The 22,554-nt window shown below is 41.1% G+C and overlaps 1 protein-coding gene across 1 annotated transcript in view; it reads right to left on the bottom strand.

Moving 5' to 3' along the window:
• The window catches only part of TAFA5 (TAFA chemokine like family member 5), a 390,119-nt gene that overhangs the window by 255,519 nt on the left and 112,046 nt on the right, over positions 1-22,554 (bottom strand). Inside the window, exon 2 of the mRNA XM_086609873.1 lies at positions 12,887-12,973. Within this exon, the coding sequence (XP_086465999.1) occupies positions 12,887-12,973 (87 nt within the window). The remainder of the gene's footprint in view (positions 1-12,886; positions 12,974-22,554) is intronic.

The following is a 22,554-nucleotide window of genomic DNA, read 5'->3' as shown; positions in this document are numbered from 1 at the left end:
AGTACAACTGAAATTATAAAAATATCTTGTGTTAATAGGTGCTAAGACTTTAACATAACAGATAACATCACTAATTTCAAGTGAGTAAAAGGAAAACAAATACAGAAAAAGACATGTGGTAATTACACCATTTTGAGATGTTGCAAGAAGTGAAGATTATGTCAGTTTTCTATTAAGACCTGCCTCTGGAAAAATAATAAGCAGTAAACATTACAAAACAAGCAAAAATAGAAAAAGTGTGTGTTAATAAATTGTCAGCCCTTTAATTATTTTACTTGTCATTCTTCTTAAATCAATTGTCTTGCATATAAAACAGATGCTGGGTGTATGAGCTTCTACTGTCAAATTGTCTCAGGAGATATGTGCTATCATCTAATCTGATCAAGCTAGGCAAACTGGTGGCTTACTTGTTTGTTTTTCAGGACTACAGGAATTATCCTTCTGCATAAGAAATAATCAAATTAAAATGTCCAAACCCTTAACTTAGGAATTCGACCACACAGCTAAGTTAGAAACAATGACACCATGCAGTTCATTAGGCTTGATGGGAAATTAATCTTTTTGCCATGAAATTAAAAGTCTAATAACATCATATGCAATGAGACATACCATTTCTAACTTAAAAAAAAAAAAAAAAATGCAAAGGGCTAACTCTGATACCAGAAAAGAATTTGAAATCTTCTGAAGGTAAGGTAACAGCCATCTCACATGTATTCTTCTTTACACATATTTACTTAGTAAACTAATGTGGTAGGCACACAGTTAAGTGATTTGCTAGTCCTTTTCTCACACTTCTTTCCCTTGTTTTCTTACTGAAAATAATAAAAACAAAAACAGGTTTTAAAATGAAAAGAAAGTAAATGTAAATCTTGCTTTTTCAAAAAGTAAATGTAAATCTTGCTTTTTCAAAGTGTTTACAATATAAAGCTCAAACCTTCTGTTACCTATTTCTCCTACTCCTAGATGCCTGCATTTGAATATATTTTGCTTAAACTTAATCATTTTTATTGGATATTTTAAAAGTTCCATCATAAAGAAAAAACTCAGTTATACCATGTAGACTTTCAATCAATTCCACTAAACTACTCAGTGTCACTATTGAAACTACAGGGAGGAATACGTACACTGCTGAAGTAATTACACAAAAGGGGTCAAAATGCTATTGTGGAGATTAGCACCCGTCAAGAACAGGCTGCCGACTAGCCCAATACACCCAACCTGCATTTACATTAAGTATATAGTTCTCAGTGTTAAACAAAGCAGAAATATTGCGCTCACAAATACAAACAAACGGATGCAATTAAGTTATCCGACAAGCCCAAGAGCTTCAGTTTTCTCTCTGCAGTCCACATTAAGAGTGGTTATAATTGCTGGAGGAGAAGCAACACAAAATGTGTGGAAGTCCTTGGTGTATGGCCATGGCTTCTGTTTTCATATATTATTTTGCTAGCTTTCTACTCCTACAATGTGAGAAGAAAAATTTTAAGTGAAACAAAATGCTTCTTCCTTTATGGATTATTTACAGTAACACAGGTCTCAAAATCAAGCAGTGAGAGACTGAAGACCAAGGAAAAAAAAAAAAAAAACAAAACAAAACAGCATAATGGCAAATACTAACAAAAAATAGCCTGAAATGACTGGCAATATTTCACTCTGCAAAATCTCCTCAAAATGAGTCGTCTCATTAGACAGAGATATATAAATACACTCGTCCGAGCATTTTAAAAGAACGTTAAGTCAGTGACTATGTGGGAGGCACTGCACACAATGCAATTAAAGCATGGGTAGGTTTCTTAAAGGAGAAATCTCTGGCACTGGAGATTTCTGGATAATGCTTCGTAATTAACCAAATCAGCCAAATCAGTGTGTGTTTATTTCAGAAAAGATCTGTGGAAATGTACAGTCTCGTGCTTTTCTTAGACTGATACTAAATTAAAAACAGCAGCGATACTTCAGTGGTTGCAAGGTTGTCGCTTTGCCCAGTCTTGAGTGAAACTTTGTCCCAGTCACATAAAAGTTTTTTTCCATGCTTTGCGCAGCCAGCACGCCAAGCTGAGCTGGGCTGCTGCTTCAGGCAGCTCTCATCTCCACTATATCAGAATGCTAAAAAAGAATAAATGAGTTCACCAAAAGCCCCGTATTGTTGTGTTATATTTGTTAGCACTGCTTAAAGAACAGCACTGGGCTTTCCCACACACCACCAAGTGTATATAAATCTCTCGGGATTCACACTTGGATCTCAGGCTACAGTTTGTTTTACAAATAAGCAGTGAAATCATTATTATAGCAAAGGGGGAAACCAAAACAAAACAAAAACGAGAAGTAATTTTTGTGTGGAAAGAAAACAAACAAACAAAAAAAAAAGAGTAATGCAAGGGTTACTCCCCAAGAAGATTCCTCTATCCACTTCATCATTTTTTTTTTCCACTCAACTCACATAGGAAAAAAAATAAAGAAAGCCTGTCCCACAATCCAAACTATTTTCTCCAGTAAATTGTAGTCACAATTTTCGGACCACAAGGTGGAAAAAACAGAAGCCTTGAAACCATGCAAAGGCCTCTTACAGTTTTGGGGCATCGAGGAGGAGAAGGAAGATGCTGAATGCCCAGGATTTGCTCTGCCCTGCCCTTTCCATAGAACTTTAGTGCCATCTATTGAAAATGTACTGAATAAGGAAGAGGGAAAGGATGCCTATTGATTTGCTATAAAAATAAGACGTTTACTTGTTAAGGGTTTTTTGGTTTATTAATACTCCCATGATGACTACTGTTCTGTGGTCATCTGATAGCAACAAATATTTTCCATACACTATACATGCCCCGAAAGAAATGAGACGTTGGCTAAAACATTGAATACAAACATCATTTTATACACACACACACACACACACACACACACACACATTTACCAAGAATGTAAGTCTAAAGCTACCTATTATCTAGAGGAACAGAAATGAGAAGGCTTTAACGGAAAGGAAAAATAGCGTGGAAGCACTGCTGTAAATAGAACATACTGGAAACAGTAAAAATAATTAAGGCACCTCGTAAAGACCTTAGTATTGAAGAACAGGGTATGTAGACATGCAGATATAATTACCTTCTTTAAGAAACTGTGAGTGGATGACAAATATGAGAAAACAGCAGATCGCTGCTCCTGCTAGTGCCCATAAAGCTTTCAAGAGCTGCATCTCGGTCTGAAACTCAGTAAATACCCAGAAAGTCACACAATGAATTTCCACAGCGATGCATCAACGCTTCCCTCTGTGCGCCAGGCGCGGCGGCTCCCGGCAGGGACCACACTCCCGAGCAGGGCGGGCGAGCCCGGGGCTGCGGAGGAGGGGCCGGGGCTTCACACTCCGCGCGGGGGCAGCGGCAGCGGCAGCGCCGCGCTCTCCTCGCCGAGGCAGCCGGCGCGGGGCCCCATGAATCAGCGCTCCGTCTCCGCGGGAGCCGCGCCGAGCCGCGCCGCGCCGCGCCGAGCCGGCGGCGGGGGCAGGGAGGCCGGCAGCGCCGGGCAGGGTTGCGCAACAGCGCCCGCTGCGCCGCGGGGGCGCGGGGCCGCCGCCGCCGCCGCCGTCCGCTCAGGGCGCGCCGCCGCCGGGCGGCGCGGGGCGCGCGGGGGCCGGGCCCACCCCGCCGAGGCTCCGCGGGAGCCGCTGCAGCATCGCCGGGCTGCGGGCGCCGCTCGCTCCTCCGCTCGCTCGTCGGGCCGCGGCTCCGCTGCTCGCTGCCAGGGCTCGGGGAGGAGAGAGCGAGCGGGGAGGGGAGGGAGCGGGGGGAGGGAGGGAGGATCTCTCTCTTTACTGCAACTTCTCCCGGCTGGCGGCAATTTGTTGCACCCCTCCTCCTCCTCCCCCGGCTCGGAGATCCTCTCTGGCGCGGGGAGGGGGGACGGGGAGGGGGGGAGTCAGTTCATCCCGCCATCCCCGGCAAACGCGGGGCCGCTCGGGGGCTCTTGCCAAGATCGCTGGCCTCCCCTCGAGCTCGCTCCTCCGCCGCCGGAGCTCCTCGTCACCCGGCTCCGGGCGTTCCCCCGGGCACCGCGGCTGGCCCCCGTCTCTCGCCCGCCGCCCGCCCGAGGGGTCGATCCCGTCCCGGTGCCGCTCCCCGGCGGCGGCACCGCAGAGCGAGCGCCCTCCGAGCAGCTGCACCGGGCTACGGCGAGAGCTTTCTCAGTCTACAGGTTGATGCCTCCGTCGCAGCCATCCCCACGGAAAATAAGAACGCAAATGAAAGAATGTCATAAATAATAATTAAAAAAAAAAAGAAAGAAAAAAAAAAAGACCAAGGCTGTGATTTTCCTGCCGCCCTCCCACTCCAGGGGAAGGACCGAGTCGCGGCGGCCGGCTGCCGTAGAGAAGCCGGGCGGGGGGGCGGGACGGGAAGGCCGGGGAGGTGCCGCGACGCGGAGCCGCTCCGCGGGGGCTGCGCGCTCGGCCCCGCCGTTGCGGGACGCGCCGCAGCCCGGGCCGGGGGCAGGCACGCCGCGGCGCTCCGCTGCCGGGGCAGCCCCGGCGGACAAGGGCTGCCCGGTGAGAGCACCGAGCTCCGTGCCCCACAAGCGGCTGGCGGCGGCTCGATGGGGCGGCGCGGGGGGCAGGGAGAACAGCTGCGCGCCCAAGTGCTGCCGGCTGCGGTGTCTGGGCGGCAGAGGAGGGGGTGCGTGGGCCGGGCTGCCGCCCGGGTGTCCCTCTGCCCGTGGACGCGGTGCAGCTCCGCGCCTCTCGCGTTCAAACGCCGCCGGCTGCTCCGCGCAACTTCCGCGACGCGATCGTGCCCTGCACCGCGGACAGAAAGCGCGAGTGCCGCGGAGCGCAAGGGGCAGAAGCGCGGACCGAGGCCGGCGGCGGGCGAACGGGGCCGGAGCGGGCGTCGGCGGGGTGCGAGCGACGGGAGCGTGACGCGACGCGGGGAGAGGAGGGTGAAGCAGAGGAGGGCCGGGCAGGGGCAGGTGCCGTTCGCGGCACCGCGGGAAGCTGCGGGCAGGAGGCAGCCGGAGCCCCGGGCGGCCTCGGCGGGGCGGGCGGCGCTACGCGGCCCGGCCCGGCCCGGCGGCGGGTCCTCCCCGCCGTGCAGCTCCGCGACGAGCTGAAAGTTGCTGTGCTCCCGAGGCTTGCTGCAGAGTTACGGCACTACGCTAGCAATGATAGTAACGCACCGGTGGCCGATGCGTTAGCCCGGTTTATCCGGGATAGACACGAAAGCGCATCCATAGTTTTGAGGATATAACCCAAGTAAGGCAATGCTTGCACGATAAGAGCTTTGGTTTCATGGCTTTTTGGTTACATGTTTGCGTTTATGTTATTTTTGTAATACTTAATATTTAAATATTTTCTTAATTTGAAAAACCGGGAGGGTTTCCAGATGCTTGGAAGGACAAATTAAGAAAAGACCAATATTTTTGTAGGGCAAGTATCTCCCTTGTTGTTGATGATGTGTGTTAAGTTCATCTCTCTGCTTTTTAGTTTTTCACTGATAGCACAGAGAAACATTAAAAACAACTATCTTTTGAATTTTAAACTTCACACAAATCCCTACAAACCCATTTATTGCATTTACTATATTTGAAGATTACAGCAATGCAATGTTAAAGCAATGTCACAGCTACACTAGAGATACTCCACTGTAAATCTTTCATTCTGAAATGTACACTTTGGTGAGAAATTGGCCATGCTTGGGTGCAGTTCAAGTTGGGTTTTGTTTGTTTATTTGTCTTCTGGGTGAAAGAAAAAGGTGTCAAGTAGCTAAAGAAAGTTCACACATTTTATACTTAAGCAAAAAAAAAACCCCAACCCTGGCATAGCAGCTTTTAAGTCCACAGATAAGTGGATTTTAAAAGCGTCTCAGACTTAAGAGTTTATGCAGTCCAGGATAAGCAATATGTATCTTTCAGTTTGAACATGTGAAATTTGGAGAGAAATTTTAAGACAAATTTTACATGTTACTTTCCTTTTTGACTAAAAGCCTGTGAAGACCCACTGTCAATAGGTCAAAATCTCCAAACTGCTTTATCGTTTTGAGGTGCAAGAGGATAGCCCTTCTCCCATTTTAAACTAGTCTGTCTTCTTTGAGCTTCTGTGGGCTTTGGATCAGACCCTTTCACAAGCCAGACACCAGAATGTGGCACCGTGCTTCCCCGCCCCAGGGGAGCCACTCTACATGCACACTAGCGTAAGTGGGAGCAAAATCTGGTTCAGCGCTTACACTGTACAGAGATATTTAGTCTCATAGCAACAAGGGATTCCAGAAGACTTCCCATTTGAGAGGACAGTGGTACCTGGCAACGCCACTCGCTGTACTAAATATGGTTCCCTGTGGTTTTTGTGTTTTCTAAATAGCTTTGGACCTTTCAAATAGGGTGAGTCCTATTCAAAAATATCTGTCTTCAATTTCTTGCCACCTGAATAAAGATTTATAAAATATTAAAGACATCTCAAGTTACCAGCGTAGACTTCTCTGGAACACTTCTCTGAATAAATGCCACTGACAAAAATTCTCCCTTATCTTTCAGCCTACTAAGATTTGCATCCCCATCTAATGCAGTAACACCCGTCAAAAAACTTCGAAGCTGCTCAGGCCAAGAGAAATTTACAGAACTGTCTCACTGTGAATTTTCAGGTTTTTGCCAGAGCTCTGACCCCATACCTCTCCAGCAACATAGAGGCAAAAGGCTGTGGCAGTAGCTCCTGCCAGGGAACCACTCCACAGGAACTCTCCCAGTTGTGTTTTGATGTTAAAAGAGGGGTGCTCAGCACCTGAAAGGTGGTAAAGGGATGGTGACAGCATTGGAAGGTATTTCCAATCAGAAGATAGCTGCAGCTGGGAAAAGTAGTGAGGAAGTAAGGAATGCATTTTCCTGATGACCAAGGAGCAAGAGCGAATGTGTATGAGATGTAAGTTCTTATGAGAAGTAAGTTCTTCTGAATTCTTATGGAAAGGCCACACAAAAATGAAGCGCATAATTTCCAAATGTGTGTTCTCTTTTGGAAATACAGCTCATTTGTTCTTTTTACCAATACTTCAACCTAGTTCGACAGAATCACTAAACTGGAACTCTGTAGCAAGTCTTCGCTCAATTCTAGAAGTTTAAAAATATTATCTATACTCTGCATTTAATTCTGTGAGAAGAGTCTACCAAACTTTAGAAGATATTTTTCTTCACTATTGAGACATTTTATATATAAAAACATGCTAAAATTCCTGGAACGCAATCATGTTCAGATTGTATTCCATATACCTATAACTAAGCCTCTAGTATTTTCAGTTGTGTCAAATGTCTTTTGCATAATTATTTTATTCCTGTCCGTACAAGAAAACCCAAAATTATGCACAGCCAATGCAGATCTAAATGCAGTAGCACAAGAGATGACGTTAGCCCATTTTCACTAATGAATTTGGAAACTACTACTGGCTTTGAATCACAAAAAATAGAGCAGACAATATCTATTATTAGGTTATCTAGACCGAGCCTTTGCCAATGCCCACTGGATTTCATTTTTGTTACTTTTGAGTTACTCAGGCAATAGTCTGTCACCAGTCACTTGAGGTGATTATTCCAGCCCAGTGGTTCTCTCAGCTGGAATGTTTCTCCTGATGCTAAGTTTAACATTTTATTTTGTTTAAATTCACCCAGTTCATCCTTCACATATGCCTGAAGTGGCATTATAAATCTTTTCCCATTTTGAATCTAACCAAAATAGATGATATATTGAATACAGAGTAATGAAAACAGATGGATATATTTCCACCAATTAGTTTTTGCAGCATTTAAGTCTTTTTTTCCCCCCTCTCTATTCTATGCATGCCAATGGCTCGTTCACATTTCTTTGCTACTGGGCTAGTCACAACTACAGTAGTCCTCCTACATTTTATCGCTGATCTTCAGCTGATGCTGGGCAAGTGCCACTGGAGTAGAAATTAATCTCTAAAGATATTCTGTTAATTTCTGATTGGTGAAATGATGCAGCCACCATAAAAAACACAAATACACATCCATTTGACCATCTAAAAGTCTCATTTTGTTTTTCCTTCACTTACCCAATTAGGTAATATGTTAATATGTTTTTAATAATTTTTGACAGACCAAACCCTGTTTCCAGTTCTTTCTCCTAGTGGCAGATTCATAAGAGGGATAGCACAGCCTAGATATTTTAGACTAATCAAAGTGCAATTTCCTTGCTACGGTGCATCATGTCTGCTTAAAACTTCTGATATATATTTGTTTCCTTTGGCTTTTCAGTTGTATTATTTTGCTGTTCTTGTCTTCTTCCTACCATCTTAACGACTTTCTATTCAGGTATGATTTTCTCCCACTTTTCTATTTATAAAGAAAGAACTGTGCCAGCAGTTCCTGTCATGTGGACAGTTGCCCACTGGGAACTCATTGCACTTTCTCCCACATAGCAGTCACCAGTCGGTAATAGCTTTTGGTCACTACTGACAAAGGCTGTATAGGAGCTGCCTAAGAAAAAGTGAACGGTTCTGTAAGACCACTCTGATCCTTTGAACCACTCGTAAATTCCCCCAAAACACAAATCTGAAATGACACAATATGCCAATCACAGATACAATGGATAGTATAGTCAAAGTATGTTACAATGCACCTCCTTCCATGTTGTTCTCATAGATCATCTTCCTCATAGCTGTCCATCAAGCAATCTCCCCTTATAAAATTCAAATCTTTAAACAGCTCTATTCTGGAATGTTGCTTTTGTCCCCTTTCATTTTACCTTATACGCTCAACCTGTTACAGGGGCACCTAGCTTTGCAGTAGCTGCTCTGACACATTTAACAGCCCAATTATAGATGACTTGGTAACCACCCATCGACTATAAATAACCTAGCAACTGAAGACACGCTTAGGTATTTATACTTAGATATCCCAGAGGAACCCTTCACAGCTCCTGTAGCTGGGGAAAACATATGTATCTCACCAAATGCAGTAGGCTAGGAATCCTCAGGGGTGGGGGCGGGGGACATAGGGGAGGCGATAACATTGCACAGCTGAAAGATTTTCCAGACAACACTCTGCCAGCTAATCCAACTCTTATCCAACTAGCTCTGCAATTAAGGTTTCCTACTGAGAACAATGACAGCATTATGACCTGGGGAATTTTCTACGTAGAAAAAGCCCAACGCATCTGGGATTACAAAATTTAGAGCCTTAAAAAATCCAGCTCCTGCACTGATGGTACTTGCAACCATTACAGATCCAAAGGAACTAGTGCCAGTATGCATATGAGAAAATACATGAGCTGTAATGAATGAGCTGCCAATGAGGAGGGAGCCAGGGCAGCATATCCTGTGTGAAGAACCTGCAGTGCTGAAACTCATTCTGGCCTTTCAGAGTACAGATATTTATTTTATTTTTTTTTTCATACGAGATGTACCAAGTTTTCCACTCAACCTGTTCAGGAAGAAATGTTCTAATGTCTGAAGAAAGAGACATTTCAATGATGTGATTTAATTTCTGTGTTACGTGATTACATACACTATGGCTGCCTACGGATAGTTTTATATATTTGAGGGGAAAGAGAAACTCAGTTTTAGACTGACAGAACCACATATGTCTTAAAGGAGAACTCGTAATACTACAGTGTCTGTCTGCCCACCCTTTCCTACTCCAATTTTTTTCTGGTTTGTTTATAGCCTTCATCTATACTTGTTTTCAAAATGTGCCTTCATTCAGCTAAAAAGACCTGAATAGGTAGCAATTTACACCCAGGAGAACTAATAATCTCAAAGAGAGAGCCTACAAAGTCTTAAGGGCCTTCCTACCTGCCTCCCATTGTAAGATTATTGCCTTGAAATGATAATGAAGTGTTCAAAGTCAGGTTGGATGGGGCTTTGAGCAACCTGATCTAATGAAAGATGTCCCTGCCCATGGCAGGCAAGTTGGACTAAATAATCTATAAATGTTCCTTCCGACCCAAACCATCCTGTGATTCTGTGATTCTATGACAATTCAGAGAGAGAGTATAACTATTGAAACTCACAGTTAAGACTGATGGGCAAGGCATAGGCTTGAATGTTCCAACTAGTATAGGGCTATTATCAAAAATCACAATGACATTGAGAGGGCTTATCCTCATATTTTACTTTTCATATATTTTAAAATCATCTGGATTTTTTAACACTTCTCAAAATATAACCGTTTACTCCTGTTTTAGAAAAAAGGATTTGTATTATAACCAGAGTGATTAAATACATGAAATTAATGGAATGTAGTTATGAACCACAGTTTCCAGGATCAATTCCTGAGGGTCTAGCCTAAATGCACAGGACTAAAATTCTGTAACATTCAGTGAGTAAGTTCTTAATTGAAAATGAGACCCATGCTCTGAATAAGCAATGACTCTATGAGGCAAGTCACAGCAAACCTTATAGAATGGCCAATAGCAGTGTTGTATAGAAAAGTGAATAAGCTAAGACATTTGAGGGTCTTTTTACTTCCTCCCACTTTAGTGGAGGGAGAAAAAAAAATCCAAATTCTACAAGAGTGATTTCTACTATACAAACTCACACTCACTGGCAACTTAACCAATAAGCTCTTTGACCTATAGCTTGAACTTTAACCAGCGAATTTTCGTTACATTTATTTAGCTGTTGACTTTCCACCTTAAATCCTAGATATCACAAAAATTGATCAGGAGCTGAGTCAGGCCACAATGGACACATTTAATTCTTTCCATTAGTGATTCTTACTGTAGTAAGTAGGAAAGGGAGCTACAGCAAAAATGGAGCAGATCCAGAACAAACCAGGCAGCTCCACAGTTAGTTAGAACAGGTTCTGAACATATGAGGAAGAGACAATGACTGCCTCTGTAAGATCTGAGCACGTTGGGTGACATTACTGAGGGGAGAGGTCATCTTTGGTTGCTAATAAGTTAGTGGAGGGGAAACAAATATTTTCAGACAAATGTTAAGTGCAGATGCTTTAAAAATTATTCAAAACCTCGAATAAACAGTTAAAATTTGTTACATGCACAAAATGAACAATTATTACATGTTAAGTATAAATTAAAATGAGTTTACCACTATGGCACTGTTTTTTTTAATCTGAAAACTCTCATGTTTTCAAGAAATCTACATCTGCATCAGATTGTGACATTAAAGGAGGCCCAGAATTTCATATATTAAGTTTCTTCTGGGTCCGTGTTCAGGACTTCATTCCAAAATCTTGAATAAATAAAGGAGAAAGTGGTTTTTAAATTTATAATCTTAAATCTTAGAACACAAACTTGTTTGTCATTCTGAAATATAAACCAATAATTTTACAAGCCATTCATGTATAATATAGCCCACTAGTTCTTGATAGTAAAGAAAAAGAAAGTATTAGCCAGTCTTTAGCTTTTGTTAGATATGTCCAGTTAATACCAAATGGTATAAAGCATATTTTGTTCAGTAGGATGAAAATGGATTACTGCAAACTAATCTGAGAGTTATTACTGGCCTCTGTGAATTAACACACTGGAGGCCCATCTATACACACCTGGGGTGGAATAATGGCAGGAACTGCAGATTAATATAACCTTCCCTTGCATGCTCAACCTATTCATTATTTGCTTGTCTGTTTGTTTTTGTGGGAAGTTTATTTCTTCTATTTACCAGATACATCAGGCAGCCTATAGCTTACTACAGTTAATGAAGCAGCCACTGTATAGCAGCTTTTCCCAAAACTTTGTGAGAAAAGCATATTTTAAAAGTGAAAAAATCTCTTTGGGTTTTTCTTGAATTACGCTGTTCTAATAGAAACGATTTTTCTGCACGCTCGCTTTGTTTTACAATAGAAAGCTTTAATCACAACATGAAATGGAGCATCTACGATTTTGGCATTTAACAAAACAATCAGATATTAAAATAGTACCCTTGGCACATGAGGCAGTGACAGTGCACAGCCTGAGCTAACTTCTGTAAAAATCCTGGAGACATTGTAGCTGATTCAGCCAGATTTCGGCTGCATAAAACATTACAAAAAGCATTATACAAACATTATAAGAGATAGAACATCCTTCTCTACAGCAGAATATACGCTCTCCCTGGACATTGCTAAACCTTAAATAGAGGAGTGAAGGGAAACATGGACCCCTCTGTGCCAGCTCCTGGGAAGTTTTAGCATCACACCTGGGCTGGACTGTCCCAGTCATCATACTCATCAGCAGGCTGTTGAACAAGAGACAGCTTCCTCTGATTTCTTCGCTTAATGCACACCCAGTGAAAGCCCCACACCAACACCTCATGTCTATACTGTCCTTCATGCACAGATTCAAGTTCACTAGCTCATATGTTTTTAGCTGCCTGTGTCCATATCCAAAAGGGCAAACGAGTAATGATAACTAATTTCTCCTAACTGAACAAAAGCATATAAGAGGTAATATGCAGTAATATGTAGATAGAAGAGATGATCTGGGAATTAAAGCTTGAACGTGAGTTTAAGTCTTAAACTAGCATACTGGTTAAGCCTTGCCTACAGAAACAGTTAGCTTTGACCCTAAAGTCACAGTAAAAATCTGTGGATGGTTTACCTCACCAGTACACTAATATAATGGTAATATTGTGCCATTACATTAGTATAATATTATACATTGAATGGCTACTATAGTAAAAGTAGACACATCAGAAGTAGGTAATGATGAATTAAAGTTTTTATGTATGAATTACCACATACAGATTAGATATTGTATTTTATTTTTGTAAATATTTGTTACCTTTTTTTTTTACAAAAATATGTTTATTTGGTTTTGTTTAACATTTCTGAGGAAACGGATACAGTCTATTCTGTCAGTAATACACACAATAATAGGTCAGTAATACAGTTTATAAACTATATGCTCTCAATCCATGCCATAGTGCTTTGAGAATGTGTCAACACTCAGTGATTTCCTTACCCAGCTCAAAAGCATCTTGGAAGCACCCCGGGCAATGTCTCATATACAGCCATTGAGGGTTATCCGCTCCAAAATAGCTGTTATAATCTGAATGGAAGAACCATAAATGATTCAATTGAAATCACTTCTGAAAATGCAAAAGGAAATGAACACAGAATAAACTACAACATTAGGGGGTCTAACAGCCTGCACACCTGAAGATTTAGAATTGAAGACTTTGGTGTTTCTCCTTACAATCATCCTACTGTGTATAACAGTTACTTTAAGATGCTCAGAACAGTATTCATAAAATTGACCTTCACTGATTTTAGGAGAGTTTTTGCATCATTTCAGATATAAGTTAACCAAACACATCCAACTGCATCTGACATAACTGAAACTTGGTAAAATAGTATCTCTCTCTCCCCCTCTCTTTGAAAGAGGTTAAGTATTCATATATTCTCTATTAAAGGAGATACAGTTTAGCACATAGCGCTTATCTAGTTGTAGCCTTCAGAACAAAATCATGTTAAATAAGAACTTAATATCTAATGCCATCAAATGTTGGATCCACAAAGAGCTTGTTTTGTGTTTGTTTGGTTTTTTTTTTCCTTTATGAAGAAACAATGCCAGGAAAAAAAAAAAATCTTTTTTCTACAGAAAACTAACGGAATTCTATAAAACCAGAACAAATCAAACTCCCAAAGCACACAACAATTACTTCTAGAAAAGAGGGACTAGCAAAAGACAGTATACTAACTAGAATAACTGTTATGGTTAAAAAGGATATTTTAGATTTATTTGGAATGCCAACCACATTTCGTATTGTTTTCTCCTCTTTGCCTACACAGAACAGATTTTTTTTCTTCCATTAGGTACCATTAAGTTTTAAAATCTATTTTTTTTTCATAATCACTTTAGAACAATATAGAGGAGATACGAGAAACCGGTGTGTACTTTATGTAGTAAACTGAAATATCAGATAGTAGGAGCAAGATAACATCTAATTGTATATTAAGTATTGCCTGAGGGATTAGCAAGGGAGAAGTTATTTTGTTGATGTAAACATGTGCAACTGGCATCAATCCTAAAGACAAGTCACAGGTATGAAGATGTTTATCAATAATGTTCTATCAAAGTGGATAGAATCAGTATATGACCAATGACCTCCTGCTGTGAGAAACAGATGCAATTTGTTTTGCCATAAGGAAAACGCCTTTCCCTTTCCAGACTATATACCCTACTGTTTCTCATACTGAAAAACATCCTTAAGAAGGCAGTCATTAAAACATAGTAATGCAACTGTAATAGCTTGAGTAGATTTAACTTTTTCTTTTCCTTTTCCAGATATGCTACTAAAGATGTGTATCTTCCTTTTGACAGACACATCACAGGACAAAAAGTTTCTAACAGAAATTTAACAGAATTTTCCACTGCAGTGCTCATCTATTTGAATTGGCTGACTATCACAACTAAGTTTTGTAAACAGGCATCTTTTGTTTTTTTTAAACTGTTTTTTTTTCAAACTATATTAATCTTTATCATCCCAATTATTTTTTGTGTGATGCATACAGTGTATCAAAGAGGATTAGCTTGACACAAAATGTAAAATATTTCCTATTTTCGAAGAAGATAAAAGTAATCCTTTGAGTTACATTTTTTTCCTGAATATTTTGGTAAAGATTTTATTGTCCCTGCAGTAGCTTACCACAAAAATATATTCGTAGAGGAAATTTTTGATAATGAAGGATTTTACTTAAATTATGCCTAATAAACAGAAGCATGAATAAATTAAGAGTGGAAAAGTGATGTTATGGCATAAAACAATGGAGAGAAAATAATATTTCATTAACAATTGTTAATGAAGCTTCCTCTCCTTGACTTTATTGATACATTTTTATTCAATCTCGCAACAAGTTATATTACAAAATCTGGAATTCTGATTAAGAATCTTCTAATACTGGTCCTGTATTTTCTGACAAACTGAAAGAAAAGATGTCTGTACTGAGTCATTAGCCAAACCCAGAAAACAGGATATAATACACGAGTTTGGGAGTAGCCCGATGGTCGTGAATTCGAGTTAAGATTAGAAGTTGATGTCTGTAGCTCCTTTTGTAATAAGTTTGAACAACACTACAGTAGTATGCTTCACTTCTTTGAAAGAATCATAGAATGGCATAGGCTGGAAGGGACCTTAGAGATCATCTAATCCAACCTCCCTGTCATGGGCAGGGACGCCTCTCAACTAGATCAGGCTACTCAAGGCTCCGTTCAACCTGGCCTTGAACACCTCTAGGGAGGGAGCATCCACAACTTCTCTGGGCAATTTATTCCAAAGTCTTACCACCCTCGTACTGAAGAATTTCTTCCTAAGATCTAATCTAAATCTGTTCTCCTTCAACTTAAACCCATTTCCCCTTGTCCTGTCAGTGGACATTCTTGTAAAAAGTCCCTCCCCAGCCTTCCTGTAGGTTCCCTTCAGGTATTGGAAGGCAGTTATTAGGCACCCCCAAAGTCTTCTCTTTTCAAGGCTGAACAATCCCAGCTCCTGCAACCTGTCCTCGTAGCAGAGGTGCTCCAGCCCCTGGATCACCTTTGTGGCCCTCCTCTGAACACGCTCCAACAGATCTATGTCTCTCTTGTGGTGGGGACACCAGAAATGGACACAGTATTCGAGGTGGGGTCTCACAAGAGCAGAGTAAAGGGGGAGAATCACCTCTCTTGACCTGCTGACCACGCTTCTCTTGATCCATCCCAGGATGCAGTTGGCCTTCTGGGCCACATGAGCGCACTGCCGGCTCATGTTGAGCTTCTCATCTATAAACACCCCCAAATCCTTCTCTTCAGGGCTACTCTCAACCCACTCTGTGCCCAGTTTGTATTTGTGCCTAGGATTGGCCTGACCCAGGTGAAGGACCTTGCATTTTGACTTGTTGAAGCTCATGCAGTTTGCACTGGCCCATTTCTCAAGCCTATCAAGGTCCCTCTGGATGGCATCTCTCCCCTCAAGTGACTCCACGGCACCACACAGCTTGGTGTCATCGGCAAACTTACTGAGTGTGCACTCAATGCTGTCATCCCTGTCGCTGACAAAGATGTTGAACAGCACTGGACCCAGAACAGACCCTTGAGGAACACCACTTGACACGGGTCTCCATGTAGACATCGCGCCATTGACCACAACTCTTTGAGTGTGACCATCCAGCCAATTCTTTATCCACCGAGTGGTCCACCTGTCAAATCCGTGTCTCTCCATTTTAGAGACAAGGATGTCATGTGGGAGAGTGTCAAACGCCTTGCACAAGTCCAGGAAAATTACATCCGTTGCTTTAGCCACGTCAACAAGCGCTGTAGCTTTGTTGTAGAAGGCCACTAAATTAGTCAGGCATGACTTGCCCCTAGTGAAGCCATGTTGGCTGTAACCAACCACTTGGTTATTTTTTATGTGCCTTAGCACAGCTACCAGGAGAATCTGTTCCATGATTTTACCTGGCACAGAGGTAAGGCTGACTGGTCTGTAGTTTCCGGGTTGTCCTTGGTCCCTTTTTTAAAGATGGGGGTTATGTTGGCCCTTTTTCAATCTGTAGGAACCTCACCAGACTGCCAGGACCTCTCAAATATGATGGCTAGTGGCCTAGCAACTTCAGCCGCCAGTTCCTTCAGGACCCGTGGATGTATCTCATCAGGTCCCATGGACTTGTGCACCTTCAGGTTCTCTAGGTGTTCCCAGACCTGATATGCTCCTACCCTGGGTGGTTCTTCACTCTCCCAGACCCAGCCAACATCCTCTGTGATTTGGGTGGTGTGGTTCGAGTGGTTGCCAGTGAAGACTGAGACAAAAAAGTTGTTGAATATTTCAGCCTTCTCCACGTCCTCAGTAACCAGGTCACCTTTATCCTTCCAGAGAGGCCCCATATTCTCTCTCATTTTTCTTTTTTCTCTCACATACCTATAAAATCCTTTTCTGTTATTTCTAATATTGCTGGCCAGATTTGACTCTGTCAGGGCCTTAGCTTTTCTAACCTGGTCTCTGAGTACATGAGCAACTTCCTTGTAATCATACCAGATTACCAGTCCCTGCTTCCATGCTTTGTGTAATCCCCTTTTGTATATGATTTTAGCCAGGAGTTCTTTGTTTATCCATATAGGTCTCCTGGTGTTTTTGCCTGATTTCTTCCTTTTAGGGATGCAATGCCTTTGAAATTGGAGGAGATGATCCTTGAAAGTCAACCAGCAATCTTGGTCTCCCAGTCCCTCCAGGGCTTTATCCCATTGCACACTACCAAGGAGGTTCCTGAAGCGGTGAAAGTCAGCTCTTCTGAAATCTTTCTTTCATTTTCAGTTTTTCTGTCCAGAGTAGTATGTTATGTATGTGTATAACAGAGGATAATGTCAACCCCATTCAATATCCAATACTCAAAGAGAAAAGAAAAAAAGCCAAAGCTCTCTTCTCCTGCTTTGTGAGGAAAGTCTAACCATAGCTTAAAACAATATTCATCTGAGAAGCCGTCATCTTGAGAAGCATTTCCACTGTCACTCCTATGGGAACTTTATTAAAAACAATCCTATTCAGTACATATTCAAACAACAATAATCAAGGGATGGACTTCACAGCAAACAAGTAATCCCATGAACCCCAGAACAAATGAGGCCTGTTCTCCTGTATGTTTATATCTTGTAATTGACTGCAAACTTTGATTCCTACAATTGGATATTTTTTAAGACCATGTCAATTCTCTGCATTTAATACAGTAGGAGAGGACATCATAGTATCTGTTCCCACCATTGGGACATTTACAGGGTTTCTGTCTTCTAATGATCGCCTATTTTCATAAATATTTTTAAACTTATATTTGATTCTTCTGTCTCTGAGAAACTTAGTTGAACTCAGACCCCAATTTAAAGAGTTTTACATGGAAGCACAATAAATATCTTGTTTTCTGAGCCTAAAAAACTGCACAGCCCTCTTCACTGTCCTCAGGGACTACTCTTTTAATCTCTTACGTCCATAATTTGTCTGCTGCCACTAGTTTCTACAAAGAAAAACAAAACAAGCCATAACAAAAGAAAGCAAAACCTTTTACGAAATCCTTGCAGCATATGTTTCCTTAGGTTGGAGATCTCTCACCAGCAAGTCCTATACAATGGCTTTGGGAATATTGAATATTCTTTTTCTTCTCCTTGGTGCTAACGCTCTGAGCCTTATATTCGGATTTTAATACTGTATAGCACTCAGCCAGGCAAATTATCAAATCAAATTACAGTGGCTTACCAATTTGCCTCCCATCAGCTCTAAAGCAATACCTTGTTAACCTGCTGTAACTGTGTTGTGTGTCTGAACTGAACACGTATGAGTGAAGGTTATTTCAGAAAGAAAGGACAGACTGAAAGAACAGCGTACATCCACAAGGAAAAAATAGGGTAGACATTTGAGCAAACTGCTTAACTTTAAAGGCAATTAGGCAATGGAATGACTTGCCTGAGGAGGTAGTTCAGACAATGTAATGAGAAGTGCTTAAAATAGAATAAACTATTTGTGAGACAGATACAGATGTAAATAATCCTCCATGTTTTGAACTAGATGAATCAGGAGAGGTATCTTTTCTATTCAAATGTCTGATATGTGAAATTCTATTCTCTTTCCTTGGGAACGGCTTTCAAACTTATGACTGTTTACACCTGTTCTGAATACTAAAGTGAAACTGCACTCCAAAAGGCAGTTTAACCTCACAGTATCATTATAAAGTAGATTTATTCATAACAAGCATCTATGAAAAACTTCCAGCAAAAAAGTCCTTAGTCAGGGAGATGCACATTGTTGCAAAAATGGATTGTTTCTCTAAGTGCTTATATGGCCTCATCGCTATAGTATCCAAGCGCCTTACAAACATTAATGAATGTATTCTCACAACACCCCTGGGAGATAGAGATAGTATTATTAGCTAATGCACAAAGAGTAGCTTGTCCAAAGTCACACAGAAAGTCTGTGGCACAGCCAAGACTCAAAACTGTGATTTCCTGCCCACTGCCGTAACCATGACTATATTCTCCTGCCCATATACAGCATTTCAAAATATGTTACATATAACCTCAGATCTTTACACAATAAGCCTTTCTGTTCAGCTATAGATCCAAATGCTGACTTAATAAATAAAAATATTTTGTTTATCAGGAAGCTTCATTATGGCAACAAATCTGCAGGTTACTGAAGCAATGACAGTTATATGGGCCATAACTGATTGTGATATATGAGAACGGTGAAAGAAAATTCCCTGATCATCACGTTCAGAACAGGAGGCATCATATCCAGAACATGATTTTGATACCAAAATATTTTTCTTCAGATAATATAAAGTGATACATTATACAGAGAAGTCTGGCTTTGAGGAAAAAAGGAAGAAAAGAAAAAAAAGGCTAGCTGCATTCCCTACGTAGTTCCTTTTGGATAAACTATTTCCGTAATAAGACATATATATTATTTTCAGTTTCAATGAAGTCAAATCTGAAGGGACAATTACAATAAGCGTATTTACCCCTGAATATCAGAGAATAGAATTTGGCTTATAATTTTAATATTATAATTGTACAAATACATGATATTTGTAAATATATAAATGTTTGCAGTACTTTAGATTTATTTTCATGAATTCAGAGATCTGATGAAATGACAGCAGGATTCTTCTGAATCAGGAACACAGCAACTTGTCTTTCATTTTGGCAGAGGGGGAGCATAGGCATTATATTTTTCCTCAAATGCTAAACAATTAAAGAAGAGAAAGCAGAGGACAACTGCACAAATAATTGGAAAGGATATGAAGGTGTAGTAGATTACAAAATGAATAATGATCCAAAAAATCCAATATTGTTGCAACGAAATGAAGTATAATTTTGGAACTCATTGGCAGAAACAAAAGACGAGGTTAAGTAGTATCTCCTGAACTTAACTCCTGAAGTTCCAACATCAGCTGTTCACTTAGTTTGTGTCTTCATGTTTTAAGAAAGATGTAGATAAATTAGACCTGGTTTTAATTAGAGCCACCAGTATAGCAAAGAGGATTTACATTCAATACTAATTGAAAACAGACCAGCAATCAGGACAGTTAAATGATGGAGCAGATTACCACTGATAGAGAATCCACATCTCAACACGTGTTTAAGAACAAGTTAAATAAATATCCATTAGGGGTGATCCTAATTCACACAGGAGGATAGACTAGCTTGTGTCGTCAGATCCATTTCAGTCTAATACATACATTTAATCACTGTACAAATAGTACAAACAGTTACTTAGATCACTTATTCTCCAAGAACCCCTATTCTAGAATCCCTTGTTCCCTCCTTTTTCTCTCCCTCTCTCCCTCACCTTTCTCTCTTACTCTCACTTTATCTTTCCTCTTGTCTTTCTCTCTCTCTCCTCCCCTCCCTCCCTCTCTCCCTCCCTCCCTCCCTCCCTCCCTGCCCCATCAGCTCAATCTCTCCCTTTCTGTCTTTCTCTTTCTTCCCTGTCCTTTCATCCTTCCTTCTGTTCTTTCTACATGCTTTTAAACTAACATATCCCTAGTTGGACTGGAAATTCCTTAGGTATCTACCTTTAGCAACATTACCTTGTTAAGGAACATCCTATTCTGAGGGGACAGATATCTGTTCCCTATAAGACTACATAAAGATCCAAATTTAGATAAAATGTGATTTAAGTTCCTATTGTATCTTCACGACAGGACCAGAAAACCACAATGACTGGGTAATTCTGGGTAATTTTTATTATCATTTTTATTACATTGAGTAATAGAAAAATTATGAAGATAGACTGTACATTAGCAAAATTATCAGATTAGAGAAACAGAGACTCTTGCTATTAAAGAGCTTAGGTGCCCAGTTAGGTTGCAGGGATAGCTTTTAATTTTCTCTGATTCTCCCAAGTCCAGGGCAAGGTATTTTTGTCTGTTCCTCTAATCCACCTGCTTACATTTACACATACAAAAACATACTCTGATTTAATATGATGAGTATAGATTGTCCTGTTTCATTAAAACCAAACAAATGTCACATGAAAGACAAGAAATTGGTGTCCTGCACCATCACTTTGTCTCCTTTCATTTCTTTTCAGACTGTTGAAACCGGGACTGGATGGAGATAACTAGAACTGCATTCAAACAAAAGAATAATAGGATTAAATAGTTCCTAGTTCCAGGTGGGATGCAGTGTTTAAACAGTCAAACAGGACTGGAAGAAATGTTTCTAAGGAAGGACTAAAGGAAGACTTTAAACTCAGAGTACCCTCTTAGAGATATAATCCCCTCTGGGACTGCTTTGTGAAAATGAGATCAGACCATGTTATCTGGTTAGAACAGGTTATTGTATTCTTCATCCTACTTTGTCCTCAGAGATATACAGCTGATTGGGAGAAATTATTCCGTTATCTGAAATTATAAAAAAGCCATAATAATACCAACAGTGAATTTTCACTATGTGAAATGGCAGCCTACATAGCTGCCACTAAGGAGTATGGTCCCTTATACAAACAATTCAAATTCACTGGAGTGTCGTTTATTAGAATGGCTATATTTATGTGAAGTTTAAAAGTTACTGTATAAAGGATTTGTTTAAAAAAAAAGCACCATTTGGCAAGTCCAGAAGTGCACACATGGAGCAAAGTCCTCACTCAAGGATAAAATGATCCTTTGCCTAGAATGTGGGGGAACCTGCAGGATGCTTTTCAGAAAATCCGGAAAGAAAGACTACCGAAGCTAAAAGCGGGTACCAGTGAGCCCACTTACAAGATGTTAGCAAGGGCTCTCTGCTGTGAAGTTTGTGGAGTGCCTGGCAAAACACTAATGAAGAAAGCCACAGGAATTCTACACTGGAAACTGAAAGTTAAGCTGTTAAATATGAACATATGGAGCTAGGCAAGCTGTAGGAGTCCCAGCTAGTTGTGACGGCTTAGACAATAGCACTTGTCGTTCCTCACAGGAAGATCATATCAATGAAAGGAGTCTCAGAATTGTATCAGTTAAAATGGATGGCTTCACTGAAAATGGACAACCACCGTCGACATAACCAGCAAAGAGAATCATGATGACTCAATGAACCAAAAACTCATAAAATGTTACTTGACATATGAGCACCGTTGTGCTTATTTTACCAGGAGCTAACAGATTGTCAACAACACATAGAGGTAAGATCTTAGACAATGGCTTAAGCAAAACAAATCCATGCTCTCTCGAGAAAGGGCTCACTTTCATTTCCTGCATTAATAATCTCCAATCTGGCAAATTAATTCTAAAAGACAGTCAGAAATCTAGTTGTGGAGTGGTTTTTTATAAAATCATAGAATCATAGAACGGTTAGGGTTGGAAGGGACCTCAAAGACCATCTAGTTCCAACCCCCCTGCCATGGGCAGGGAAACCCTCCACTGCACCAAGTTGCCCAAAGCCTCATCCAACCTGGCCTTGAACACTTCCAGAAACAGGGCATCTACAACTTCTCTGGGCAACCTGGTCCAGTGCCTCACAACCCTCTGAGTGAAAAATTTCTTCCTTAAATCTAATCAAAATCTGCCCTCTTTCAATTTAAAGCCATTGCCCCTTGTCCTATCACTACACGTCCTTGTAAAAAGTCCCTCTCTAGCTTTCCTGTAGGCCCCCTTTAAGTACTGGAAGGCTGCAATAAGATCACCCCGGAGCCTTTT

The sequence above is a fragment of the Tauraco erythrolophus genome, chromosome 4 (genome assembly GCF_009769465.1).
Source record: "Tauraco erythrolophus isolate bTauEry1 chromosome 4, bTauEry1.pri, whole genome shotgun sequence".
Taxonomy (NCBI): domain Eukaryota; kingdom Metazoa; phylum Chordata; class Aves; order Musophagiformes; family Musophagidae; genus Tauraco; species Tauraco erythrolophus.
The sequence above is the reverse complement of the archived record's forward strand: the minus strand, read 5'-3'. Positions and strand labels throughout refer to the sequence as shown.